At 36.5% G+C, this 12,511-nt stretch overlaps 1 protein-coding gene across 1 annotated transcript in view; it reads right to left on the minus strand.

Moving 5' to 3' along the window:
• Positions 1 to 12,511, minus strand: part of MYO16 (myosin XVI) — a gene marked incomplete at its 5' end in the record, with an annotated part of 447,953 nt that overhangs the window by 102,569 nt on the left and 332,873 nt on the right. The window contains one exon of the mRNA XM_079779480.1: positions 12,385 to 12,487. Coding sequence (XP_079635606.1) covers positions 12,385 to 12,487 — 103 coding nt within the window. The remainder of the gene's footprint in view (positions 1 to 12,384; positions 12,488 to 12,511) is intronic.

Below are 12,511 nucleotides of genomic sequence, written 5' to 3' on the forward strand. Positions count from 1 at the left end.
AGTTTTCAAGATAATGTTCAAAATCTTTAGAAATGTTTATTAGACTTTCTATAGTATAGTTCTTTTTCAGGGCATTCTTGATTATCTATTCTTAAACTATATCATATTGCTTGCTGTTCCAAAATGGGAACTTATTTTTCTCCCCTGGCTTAACATATTCTGTTGTTTTTTTTTCCACATAATATCTTTATCTAAATCATCTACTTTTAAAAAAATATTTTAAATTTATTTTTAGAGAGAGAGAGAGAAAGGGAGAAGAAGAGCAAGAGAGAAACATCAATGTGAGATTGAAACATCCATCAACAATCCCCCTGACAGAGGATTGAGCCCACAACTAGGGCATGAGCCCTGACCAGGAATTGAACCTGCAACCACTGACCCACACCAGCCAGGGCTAAATCATCTACTGAATAAGCTCCAATTCATCATTTAAATCACAGATGGTTTGGTGAACCCTCAGTTTAGCATTTACCATATAATAATGAATTCATTAAAATAGCATATCTATATCATTAATGTATCTTGTATATGTATCTATAATATCACTGATTTCCTGATTTTGTCATTATTTGTATACCTACCTGATTATTCAACTTGACTATGAAATACTTTGGTGGGCTAGGATAATGTTGAAGAAATATAAAGATCATAAGTTATATGTATTAAGGTGAAGGAAATGAAAGTAAATGGAATAAAATGGAGAAAGAACTTCAAAGACCGATTTTAATAGATACTAGGTATACTATGAACTCAGTTATTTACAAAAATTCATTTAAAATGATGAAATCTTAAAATTAAACCTGTTTGAACTACTTTAATTCATTCATTTTCTAAAAATTCATCTAATGTTGTTCAAGAAATAAAGACTTTTGGTATAAAACTATTGCAAACCAAAATCTAGAATGCACCCCATCCTGTAATTCTTTACCTGCTCTTCAATTCCCCTTGCACACTGCCTCCAATTTATTAATCTTCCAGAAATAGTCAATGATTCCATATTGCCTGTAAACTAAAATGCATACTTCTGGAATTAGCATTCAAAGCTCTCCATAATATGGCCTTTATTAATCTCGGAAGGACTAACACTTTTTATTCCTCTAAAAAGAGATGCTACTTACTGTTATTTTAACTTCCCACATATTACTGAGGGCAGAAAATCAATGTGAAACTTCTGTAGACACTATCAAGGGGCTATAGCATTCATATGCACAAAGTTCTTATTGAATGATGTTACTATTGTTCTCAGTGTTATCCTAGGAATATCACTTCATATCTATGTCTATAATATTGGGATGTTTTTATTAATAATTACCATAGATTTTATTTTAATGAGATATCATCTATTGTCAATGCTTATTTTTTTTTGCTGTAAAAATGCTTAATTTCCATTGTTCCTGATAAAAGATTAATCTTTAAAAATTTCAATCTTTATTGCTCTAAAAACATTAGCATTATCCTAATAAATACTTCCCATTTAAAAATAAGATATATAATATATTTGCATTAAAAGTAGTCATCTTCTTTCAATATGATATTAGCATTAAAAAAAAAAAAGCCCTGGTAACTCCTAAAGTGCCTTACCATGTAAATCTGTTCCCAGTTTTTAAATAGCTTTATTGATGAGATGTGAACAATATACTGTTTCTTTTATGTGGTTTGCTGTCTCCATCACTCTCCCATCAGACTTGTTTTTTGTTTTGTTTTTTCTGCTGATCTGAGAATGTCACTGTGCTCCTTTAAAATACTGTTGTTTCTACTTTTACCATGGAAAGCTCTTTCTGTACTTATTATGTAATATCTTCCAAATAGAACCAGCCCCCCAAACCCCAATATTTCCACATACAAGCTATGAAAATTCTTTCATTCATTCCTGCTTATAATTTTTTAAAATTTTTCATTCACTGATTTTTAGAGACAGCTAGCCAGACAGAGACAAACATCCATTGGTTGTTCCAGCTATCCGTGCATTCACTGCTTGCTTCCTGTATGTCCTCTGACCAAGGATCGAACCCACAATCCTGTCACCTTGTTGCATTGGGAAAATGCTCCAACCAACTGAGCCAGCAGGTCAGGGCTCATTCCTGGTTCATATCATTTTCGCATAGCTCTCAGCTACACTGCATCTTTTATCTTTCCTGAGTTTCCTTGTCTCACATTTATCCATCCATTCAACCTATCATGTGTCTGTCTTATCCATCTATTCATTCTTCATTCATCCATCATCCATACATAAATCACACATTTGCCATGGGCATTCCTGATGCCAGGCCCTGGGCCAGGCTCTGGGACCACAAGGACACGCAGAATACCTCCTACGCTCTTAAGAAGTTCAGTAAAGCAACCATTTAACTAAAATTCACCTTCTCCAGGCTGAATTCACATAGTTCCCCCATTTGCTTCTTTCCTTCATTAAGTTTCTAAGGATAACAATTATTTTGTATGTGTATAATTTATAATTAATATTTTCATATTTTGTATTTTCATGGTAACTTTGAAAAATTATGAAATAAAAATATTCTAATTTTCAGCCAGGCTCTGAATATACTTTTAAATATCCTCAAAGGATACATTTATACTAAAATACAAGTTCTCTTCTATATAAATAGACTATTCTTGAAGTTTAACTTCAACATAGAAAAGATAATTATAGCCATGCACATCTAATAGAGTACTGTATCTTCTATTTGAAGAAGGTGGTTTGGCTCGAATTACATATAATTACAGGTTAAGAAAAATTAATTACTCTCACCCAGAATAGTATGACCCATACAGCAAGCAGTGATGAATAAAAACTACTATTTTAAGCTTACTAGTGAATTGCTCACTATATGATCCTATATATTATTTCATTATGAAAATCACATCGATAAGGTCAAGAGCGCTTTAAAAAAATCTTTTCCCCCACATAACACATTGTAAAAAGTAATCCCAAGCCATACCCAAACAAGAGTGATTAGCTTCAAAATCAAGAGGAAAGTGTATTGGATAAGTTAACGTATTCACTTAAGGAGCTCCTTTAGTTTGTCTTAACAAAATGGCCTCCATAATTACCTGCCCCATGGAATGTGTATGTGATAAATGATTAATAGCAACATAAGCATAATCACAGCCCACTGTACTCACTGGGGCATGTGTAGGCACCTAGGTCGGGAGCCCTTCCACCACCAGCAACTGCCAAGTCACTGCCACCCATGTATTTTGATGTTTGCTTTACTTCTAAAAACATGAATATTCACAGCATTTGATCCTAGGCATCTGATCTTATGTTGTTCATCCTTAAGAGTATTTTCAGATATTAAAATATACTTGCATAACTTTCCTAATTTTCCACATACCCATTCTGTGGTATGTTCCTGTTTGCTTTGAGACTCATCTACATCTATTTTTGTGAATTATCTTCTGCTTTCAACTCCTAAAAGGCCAGGTCTCTTCCATTATTTAGAGCTCCACATATTGTGTGCAGCAAATTCACACTTGTTAATAAGATCTTGAGCATATTCCTGACATGTATCAATATTTTAGTTTTAAAGAAGATTCCACTCTTCGAGTCAACACAATTTAATAGGCCTACTTATTGAAGGCCCCTGGGAAGATATCTCTTGACCTTTCTTTGACTCACCTACGCTGTTTGTCCTGTTGACCATCACTCTATCTTGACTGGGCCACTATATTAGCTTAACTGGTTTTCCAGCTCTATTCCTGCTCTCCAACAATACATTTTTTTCATATTTAAAACATAAGTCAGATCATGTTACCACCCTCTTTAAAGCTTATTAATGGCTTCACATTGAACTTGAAATAGAATCTTGTAGTTTGACTACATAAGCTCTGGCCCTTGCTTGCCTCTAAACATCCATTCTTAACACGGTAATTCTGCCCTCAGAAGGTGAAACTGCTTCCTGCTGGGGAAAATATATCTTTACCTATTATAAGGTTTGTGGCATACAATAGGTGCCTAATAAAGGCTTGTTGGAGGACTAAATAAACCTGGAATTGAGGAAAATGAGATAGATATATAAGAAATAAAATTGGATTAGGTATAGCCAAAACCATTTTTTTTTAGTAGTTAAGAGACTCATATTGATGAGGAGGATTGATTATTGAGGGGACACAAACCTTTGTAATAGCTAAGTTTTCCCCCACCCAGTATTAAATTCCTTAGTAATTCTCTCAATTTTTCTCCATAGTGGGGCAATAATGAATAAAATACAGATGGAGACCACTGCTATACAGCACGGTATCTCTTCTTATTACCCAGTTCTCAGTGCTCCAGCCATTCTGCTCCCATCAGTTCTCTCAGGCTGCCTTCATCTTGGGGTCTTGGCACACTCTGGTCCTGCCCCCAGACTCACTTTCTGCCCTGTCCTGTGGCTGAATCCTTATCCTTCAGATATCAGCCTACCTACGTTCCTCTTGGAGATGCCATTTCAGCCATACATAAGCTTTGGCAACTTTAATTTGCTGTCAGTGTCCTTATTGGTTCCCTTACAGCATGGATCCTAACCTGTAATTATTTATTAGTTTACTATTCATGGTCCCACCCCCACCCCACTAGACTGTAAGCCCTGTGGAAAAGGGATACACGATTCCTTCTTAATATTGCCTGTGGAACTTCAGGGACATAAATGGTACTCAATAAATGCTGTTGTCTCAAGCAACCATTCAACCTGGAGTTAGAGAAAATCAGATTGATTTGTTGGATTAAGAACAGGCTTGGCCAATTTTTACTTAGAGATTGTTAAGTGCCTCTGTGTAATGAAGCTGAGAGAAAAAATATAAAATTACTTCAAAGTAGAAACTATGATACATGGCAACAAGGCTTGATTATGGATACTTGTATTTCCAAGAGAAAATGTGATAATAAGTAGGCGGTTTGTTCGTTCATTCATTCAATATTGGTTGAGTGCCTACTCTGTGCCAGACCCTGAAAGGGATGTACTAGTCTCACACACACACACACACACACACACATGATGTAACAATATATAAGAAAAAAGAGACATAATATTTGTCCACAAAAAGTTCATAGTGAAAATGGAGACACTAACCAAGAATCAAACAACTATAATATTACTTTAAAAAACTGAGTCAATACACAAAAAACATTAGGAGTAGTTATCTCTAGATAGATCAATTCAATTACGAATGGTCTGTATTTTCTTCTTTAATTTTCCCTATTTTCCAAGTTGCTTATCAAGAATGAATGCTGCTTTTATAATGAAGTGTGTTCATATGTGTGTGTGAGTAATTGTTTAGTACAAGAGAAAAAATAAATAAATATATGTGCATTTATATAGTGATTCCCAGTTACAATGCACATGGTACCAAGAGATACTTTTAGATCCTTAGTCTATTATTTGCAACATTAATAATTCCAGAGAAAGAGAAGGAATATGAGAAAGAATCATTTTATAGGCTATTTTCTAGCTTGTACTTATAGTTGATTTATGAAGTGCTCTTTGAGTAATAAAACAAAGCTTATAAACCATTAATTTATTGTACTAATAAGAGTCAAGGGCCCTAACACAATTGTCTTATCTTAGAATATGTAAAATAAAAGTGGAGAGTGCTTAAAACTTTAACAGTTTCTTGCTCTTACTTTTATTAGCTTTTCTCTACTGTACTATTTTAGATTAATGAAATAATAAATCTTTCATCCAACTGATTTTATTTAATGGTATGGGAAAATGTTAATCTTGCAATTCTCAGTACTATAAGAATGAATCCTTCAAAGACCATATATTTTTACAGAGACACAATGAAATTTAGGCTATTCCTTGAAAATTACATTAGAAGATGATGATAAATTAATTATTATAATTTTTGTTAGTGGATAAATACAAATAGAAAAAAAATAGATTTCACAAAAATTGGGGGTTTTCCTTTTGTGAGCACCCTTTGTTATTTCTTTCAGTCTCAGCATTCTCTCTCTCTCTCTCTCTCTCTCTCTCTCTCTCTCTCTCTTTTTCTCTCTCTCTCTCTCTCCCACTTTCTCTCTCTCTCTGACTCAGACACACACACATATACACATAGAAACATGAACATGAGGCCCAACTGGCATGGCTCAGTGGTTGAGCATTGACCTATGAACCAGGAGGCCACGGTTTGATTCCTGGTCAGGGCACATGCCCAGGTTGTAGGCTCGATCCCAGTAGAGGGCACGCAAGAGGCAGCCAATCAATCATTCTATCTTATCATTGATGCTTCTATCTCTTCCTCTCCCTTCCTCTCTGAAATCAATAAAAATATATTTGGGGGGAAAAAAGAAGCATACACATGAAAATATATTACATGGATAGTTGAGGTGAAGTTGAAGTTTTAATTTAATTTCTTACTTCCTGTGTGTATAATCTTGAACGAGTTACCGAAAGTCTTTCTTTATCTGACTCCTCACTGTTAAAATGCTAGAGGACATGTAAAATCTCTCTAAGGTTATAACCTAAATTTCTCCTTCCATAATTTCCTGTAGCATCTAGTTCAAAGGTACCACACAGAACACTCTTCTTTGTCCACAAGGTTTCCCCCCACTCCAGAGTTTTAGAATCTGGGTTAAAAGACAGTGAAACGGATGGCTGCGAGGGCTCTCCTAAACAGGGGCCAGCCTGCTCCCCAATCCTGACTTCCCCTGAGCTCTGTGAGTGACTGTGCTCGGAAGCGGCACCCCTGGCATCGCGTGAACTGCCTCTGACAGATTTGTTTCTCCATTCGTCATGCCTCCAGATGGCTCTAAAATGAATATAGCATTCAAATAACAACACAGAAGAAATCATCCTATAACCAGTTGATTCATATAAAACGTGTGAAAATCCGATTATACCATTTATTTTTCCACTTAGAATTAGTTTCAAAAGTTTTCACTTTACATAAATGACATAACATGGCAAAACAAGCATGTTCCACATGGCCCTGCGTGCCTGCCAGTCACTTTTCTAGGGCTTGAAGAAATCAGGGCGGGGAGTGTTTGATCAAATGTACATAGATCTGGAGGCATTATTTTCAAAGTTACCTTAAAGTAGGACTGAACTAAAAATGTATACATTGCGATAAATAAAATACCTGAATAACTTAAACAAATAGTAGAAGGTTAATAACTAATGGTTTAATTTAACTCGTTTTCAAACTGTGACTTAATTCAAACTATTTCAATTTGCACCCCACAAATGAAGAAATCCACAGGTTCTTTGTTTCATAGAGAAAAATATATCTGGTGAGACATAAAACAATACTGGAAATTAGTCCTGTAGAGTCTACTCAAATCATTACAAGAATCTTCCATTCCTTTTTGAACAAATGAAATTCTGCCTTGGGATAAGGATAAAGCTCTGACTTGTCCACCATATTTTAAAAATATGTCATTTCATCATAAATGTGAATAAGAAACCACCACCAAAGAGGACTCTTTCCAGCCACCCCACACTCTGATTTTCCTTCAACTTTTCTTCAAAAGAAAACAACCTCATGTTAAAGCAGTGATGTCAAGTATATTAAGGGAATAGTGACATCAGTGACTTTGCCAAAAGGTTACCAGTTCAAATCATATAAAAGAATGCTGAGGATTCCTTTGAGAAGTAAGAGCTAGTGGTGCAAAATATATAAATGGTTAATTATTACTAGTATTTGAAAGCAAAAGTGTTTTAAAGCAAAACACAATCAGTGTGATCTATAGATTTTTTTCAGAAATGCTTAAAAGAATTAATTTGACCCTATACAATATCCTTCTTAAATTTTTATTTATGTAGCAGTTACAAGATTTTAAAATCCGTTTTGGTTGCAGAAGTAATGCATGAATACATGTATTTACTAAACACGAATATAAGCCCAACTTCCATTTAACTATCATCTCAACATGATTCCTTAGATATTGCCTTTGTTTGGTTTTTGTTATGAATTATTCTGGGTTTTAAAAAGTCCTATATGTCTCTGTATCCATATGAAATCTATTATATTATTTAGTAGGCTTTTGTTGCCAAAGACTCATTTACTGGCCCAGAATACATGCACACATATCTACTGAGCACCTTTCTCTGTGCCCTGTGCTGGAGATATAGAAGTAAATCGACATACTAAAAATCCTTTCTGGTGGAGCTTACATACTAGTGCAGGAGAGACAATCAACAATTTTGTAGAACACGTGCCTACAGCATAAGAATAAAGCAGAGAAGAAGGAGCTAAAAGGAGGTGGAGAGACATGATGATTTATAAGATGGTATTGAAAGATGGCTCAGTGGATAGAGCGCTGTTCTGCAGACTGAAGGGTCCCGGGATTTGATTGTTTCTCTCTCTCTCTCTCTCTCTCTCTCTCTCTCTCTCTCTCTGAAATCAATAAATACATATTTTTAAAAAGGTGGTAGTGAGCAAAGCCTGGCATATTGCAAACTGGGTGGATTTACCAAAATTGTTTAATAAGACCGTTCTTAAACTATCTGTGCTCAAGTAGTGATTTAGAACCAAAATTACCCTGACTCGCCTGTCAACCAGCACCACCCATGAATCCTCTCTCAACCCTAGAATTTCCTGGGGGTGGCAGGGTAGCATCGGTAGCATCTAGGTCTCAGCTCTCAGGAATAGACTTGATAGTAAACACTGTATAAAGTCAATCACTTCTTCCCTCAATTCCAGTTCTTCTCCATCTTCTTTTTCTTTTTCTTTTTCTTTTTCTTTTTCTTTTTCTTTTCCTTTTCTTTCTTTCTTTCTTTCTTTCTTTCTTTCTTTCTTTCTTTCTTTCTTTCTTTCTTTCTTTCTTTCTCTTTCTTTCTTTCTTTCTTTCTTTCTTTCTTTCTTTCTTTCTTTCTTTCTTTCTTTCTCTCTCTCTCTCTCTCTCTCTCTCTTTCTTTCTTTCTTTCTTTCTTTCTTTCTTTCTTTCTTTCTTTCTTTCTTTCTTTCTTTCTTTCTTTCTTTCTTTCTTTCTTTCCCCTTTCTCCTTTTCTTTCCAAGATGCAGTTAGAAACTAAAGTCCAAAAGCGCCATGCTAGGGAAGGGTCATTTGGCTGACAGTTTGGGTAAAAAAGATTCTGATCAGAATTGGCCAGCAATGGGAAGCAGCCAACTTTTTTTCCCTTCATCTACTGGATAAATTATAAACATTAAACACACACACACACACACACACACACACACACACACACACACACACAACTACAAGAAGCAATCTGCTCCAGCTGATAAAGGAATATGTAAGTGCCTTTGATCAAAGCTTCAGCTGGGATGCCTGGGCTATGTCTTTCAAGTTCTGTAACCTGAATAAAAGGACGTTGGACGGCTACATTAAAAGATATAGATCGAGTTAAATGCAGTGGAAAGAACAGAGCATGGCAAGACCTGGATACCGGTGTCAGCAAAGGGGCCTTTCCGCTGAAACTAAATATTAACTGCACCTAATATTTTGATCAGTACACTGATTTCCAAGACTCTATTTCCTCATATTTAAAATGAGGTCATTACTGTTCACCCGACCTACTTTCTTTTTTCTACATAGAGATGCTCTTCGGCTTAAGTCAAATAAAGCAAAAAACCCTGAATAGTTGGTTTTTGGAGAAAACACACACACATTCTGTAGAAGAGAGAAATCATTTTTTATAAAATATTAAAAAGCCCCACTACCTCCCTCGCATATTGACTCCCAAGCCACAACTATGTAAAGAATAAATAGCACACACGAAGAAGTAAACAAACCCAACAACACTGAAGGGAAGGATGGAGACATGTCCTCATCTGAAGCAAGGGCATGCTGGGGTTCTGTTACAACAGTGTGAGAACTATGGACTTAGAATCCTATATTGATGACTCAGAGGCTTTACTGAACAAGGTCTGATTAATGTCAAGGAGAAATGGAGAAATCTCATAAGATCTTCAAGACCCAATAGAGCAACAATACAAGAATCATACTTTTAGTAAAGATAATTTAATTTCTAGCTAATACTCTATACAGGTTCACACAGCAAAAGGTCACTCTGATCTCCTCTATCTTCTGGCATTGTTTTTAAAATTACGGAAAAGAATAATTTAAGTTATGCTAACCATTCAGAGCCAATGATTAACACTGCCTGTTTCACAGAAACACACACTGTAACTCTCAGCAATTTGGGAATCATGCTACACATACAGTTAACCATCCGTTAGGATCTCACTGTTGGTCCTGTTTATCCTTGTCCATTAACCACTCAGAAGAGAGTCATAGTAAGAAATGCAACTACTGATACATTTCAAACAAATGTTTTGGTTTTCAAACTGAGGAATCTGACTTACCAGGTCAAAAATGAATGATTTTTTAAAAAATCCTTTTGCTCTCTGACTAGCAGAAAAGTGACATATGAGTAAGCTTTATTTCTGTGAAGTCAATGATTTGTCCTCTATGATAAAGCAACCGAAAGGTTACATTTTGCAGAAGCTGAAGAAAGCAGTCTCATCAACTATTTAATATGTAACACAGAAGCAAACATGATCAATGAATGAATAAATTTCTTTTTTTTATGTTTGTTCTGTATTTTTAGGCTCCCTTGAGGAGGTAAGGAGTGAGGGGAAATGGAATAGTGCAATGAAATGTGAGCTTTTTCCAATTTTTTGTTTTGATGAACTTTTCCTAAGTTCAGGTATGTGTTTCAATTTATTATTGCCCTCAGCAGCAATTGTAAGTATCCTAGCACATGAAGACATGGCTGCCAGTTTGTCCCCCAGTCCCCTTGCACACTCTGACCCCATACACTACACAGGTGTATCAGAGAACTGATGGCTAGTCAGGTATTGTGGTCACTGCCAGTCACTTTCTTAGTGGAAGAATTATTTCAGACTCCCTCACCTTTTTCCTACAACTCAACCTTCTTTCTCAACATTATTACTTTTTAATTATTCTTATCCATGAGTATTATTTAAAGGAAAAGACCCACAAGAATATCTTAGAGTTACTTATTCATGAACCACTACTATCTAAAACTTACTTAAAAATTCCAGCGATGATTCAGTTGAAAAGACTTAAGTTAACCTACAAGCTTGATATGCAGTTCTATCTGTGGCCCCCACATCTTATGACTCTGTTGTGACTAGCTCACATCATTCTGTGTTAGTAATGCCTCCTTCCTTTTTTATGCAATCTTTAGGCACGATGTGCATCCATGATTACTACAGACTGTGTAAGCCTCCTCCTTCAGACTGTTATTTAAAGTTCAACTCCATCATTAGTAGAAAAAAAAGAGGAAAAAGATGGTAAAGAAAAAGACTGGGTGGCACAGATAATTAAATCGTTACTCATCAGTGCTAAAATTCCATGTTCTTAGTTCTTCATCATAGAAGAATGGGTGTGTTGATGTCAAGCCAGTAGTCTCTACCCGTTGGCCTAGACTGAACCACTCTCAGACACACTCAGCAATTCTGAACCCTCTGTTCATGTCATTTCTGAAGTGAAGATCTTGTTTGGGGCCTCAGCGATTATCATGTATTTTCACTGATGAAAGCTCTCTCTATCATTTTTTAAATGAGATTTATATCTGCTTTCCACTAATGGTTATGTTTTGCCAAAACTATTAGCCACCATGCCCTTTGCTGCCTAAGCACTTAGAGTTGTTTTATAGCTAGAAATGCCCAATAATTCCTGGTGCCTTGGCCTTGATTCTGTTTCCCATTATTGCTCCAATATTACCTTCTTGTCTTGACTCCTAAGTTTCAAACAACCTCTTCCTTATCCTAGTAAGGTAGCATATTGACCTTGTTTAAGGTATTAAAAAAAACCCACACTGTGCCTCGTTGTTTCTGGGGAGTATTTCTGTGTTTTTCTGTTTCATGCTAATTCCTCCCTCTGCAAGTCCAGCTATTCCTCCCATGGGCCCCTGGCCTCTGCCAACGAAAAGGATCACAGGACATAATTAAATGTTTCCAATTATGAAGATTTTGCCATGAAATGAGGTTGAAGGAACAGTGGCATTTTCAGTGTGTGGTAGGTGAGAAACAGAGCAAAGGAGCCTAAACAAGACTCGAGCTGGGGAAGTCTGGGTCTGAAGAACACTTGTGAGATACCAGCCAGGAGCCAACGAAATCACTGCTCTGTCCTCACAGTTTGCTTTTTCTGGCTTCTGCTTCCTTTCAGATGCTTCAAAAAAGCCTTCCTGACGATATTTAAATCGGCAATGTGGACAAACCGAGCGGGCCGACAGGAACGTCTTGTCAGTCCCGCACAGGAGCCTGTGGCTTCCCTCGTGTGTGTGCTGCACGCTGCTGAAACCAGGAAGTCAGAAAGACCGATGCGTTTCCAGGGAATACACGCGGCGTCTCGCCTTGCCAAACACATCAAAGCGATTTGTTTTTGCCAGAGAGACTCCGGTGGCTCCCCGCAATGACTCAGCTCACTTATTTAAAATCCTAAACTGGTATGTTAGGAGCTTGTAGGTCACTAACCTGCCAGCCTTGTAATTTACACTGCTGGAGAACAAGTCGACATTTCTCCTCAGCAGACAGCTTCTTCTTCTCGCCGGGGAGTGTCTCCACCAAGGCCTTATACCTGGGAAAAGCAGCAGGGACATGA

The sequence above is a fragment of the Cnephaeus nilssonii genome, assembly GCF_951640355.1.
Source record: "Cnephaeus nilssonii genome assembly, chromosome: 8".
In the NCBI taxonomy this organism is placed as follows: domain Eukaryota; kingdom Metazoa; phylum Chordata; class Mammalia; order Chiroptera; family Vespertilionidae; genus Cnephaeus; species Cnephaeus nilssonii.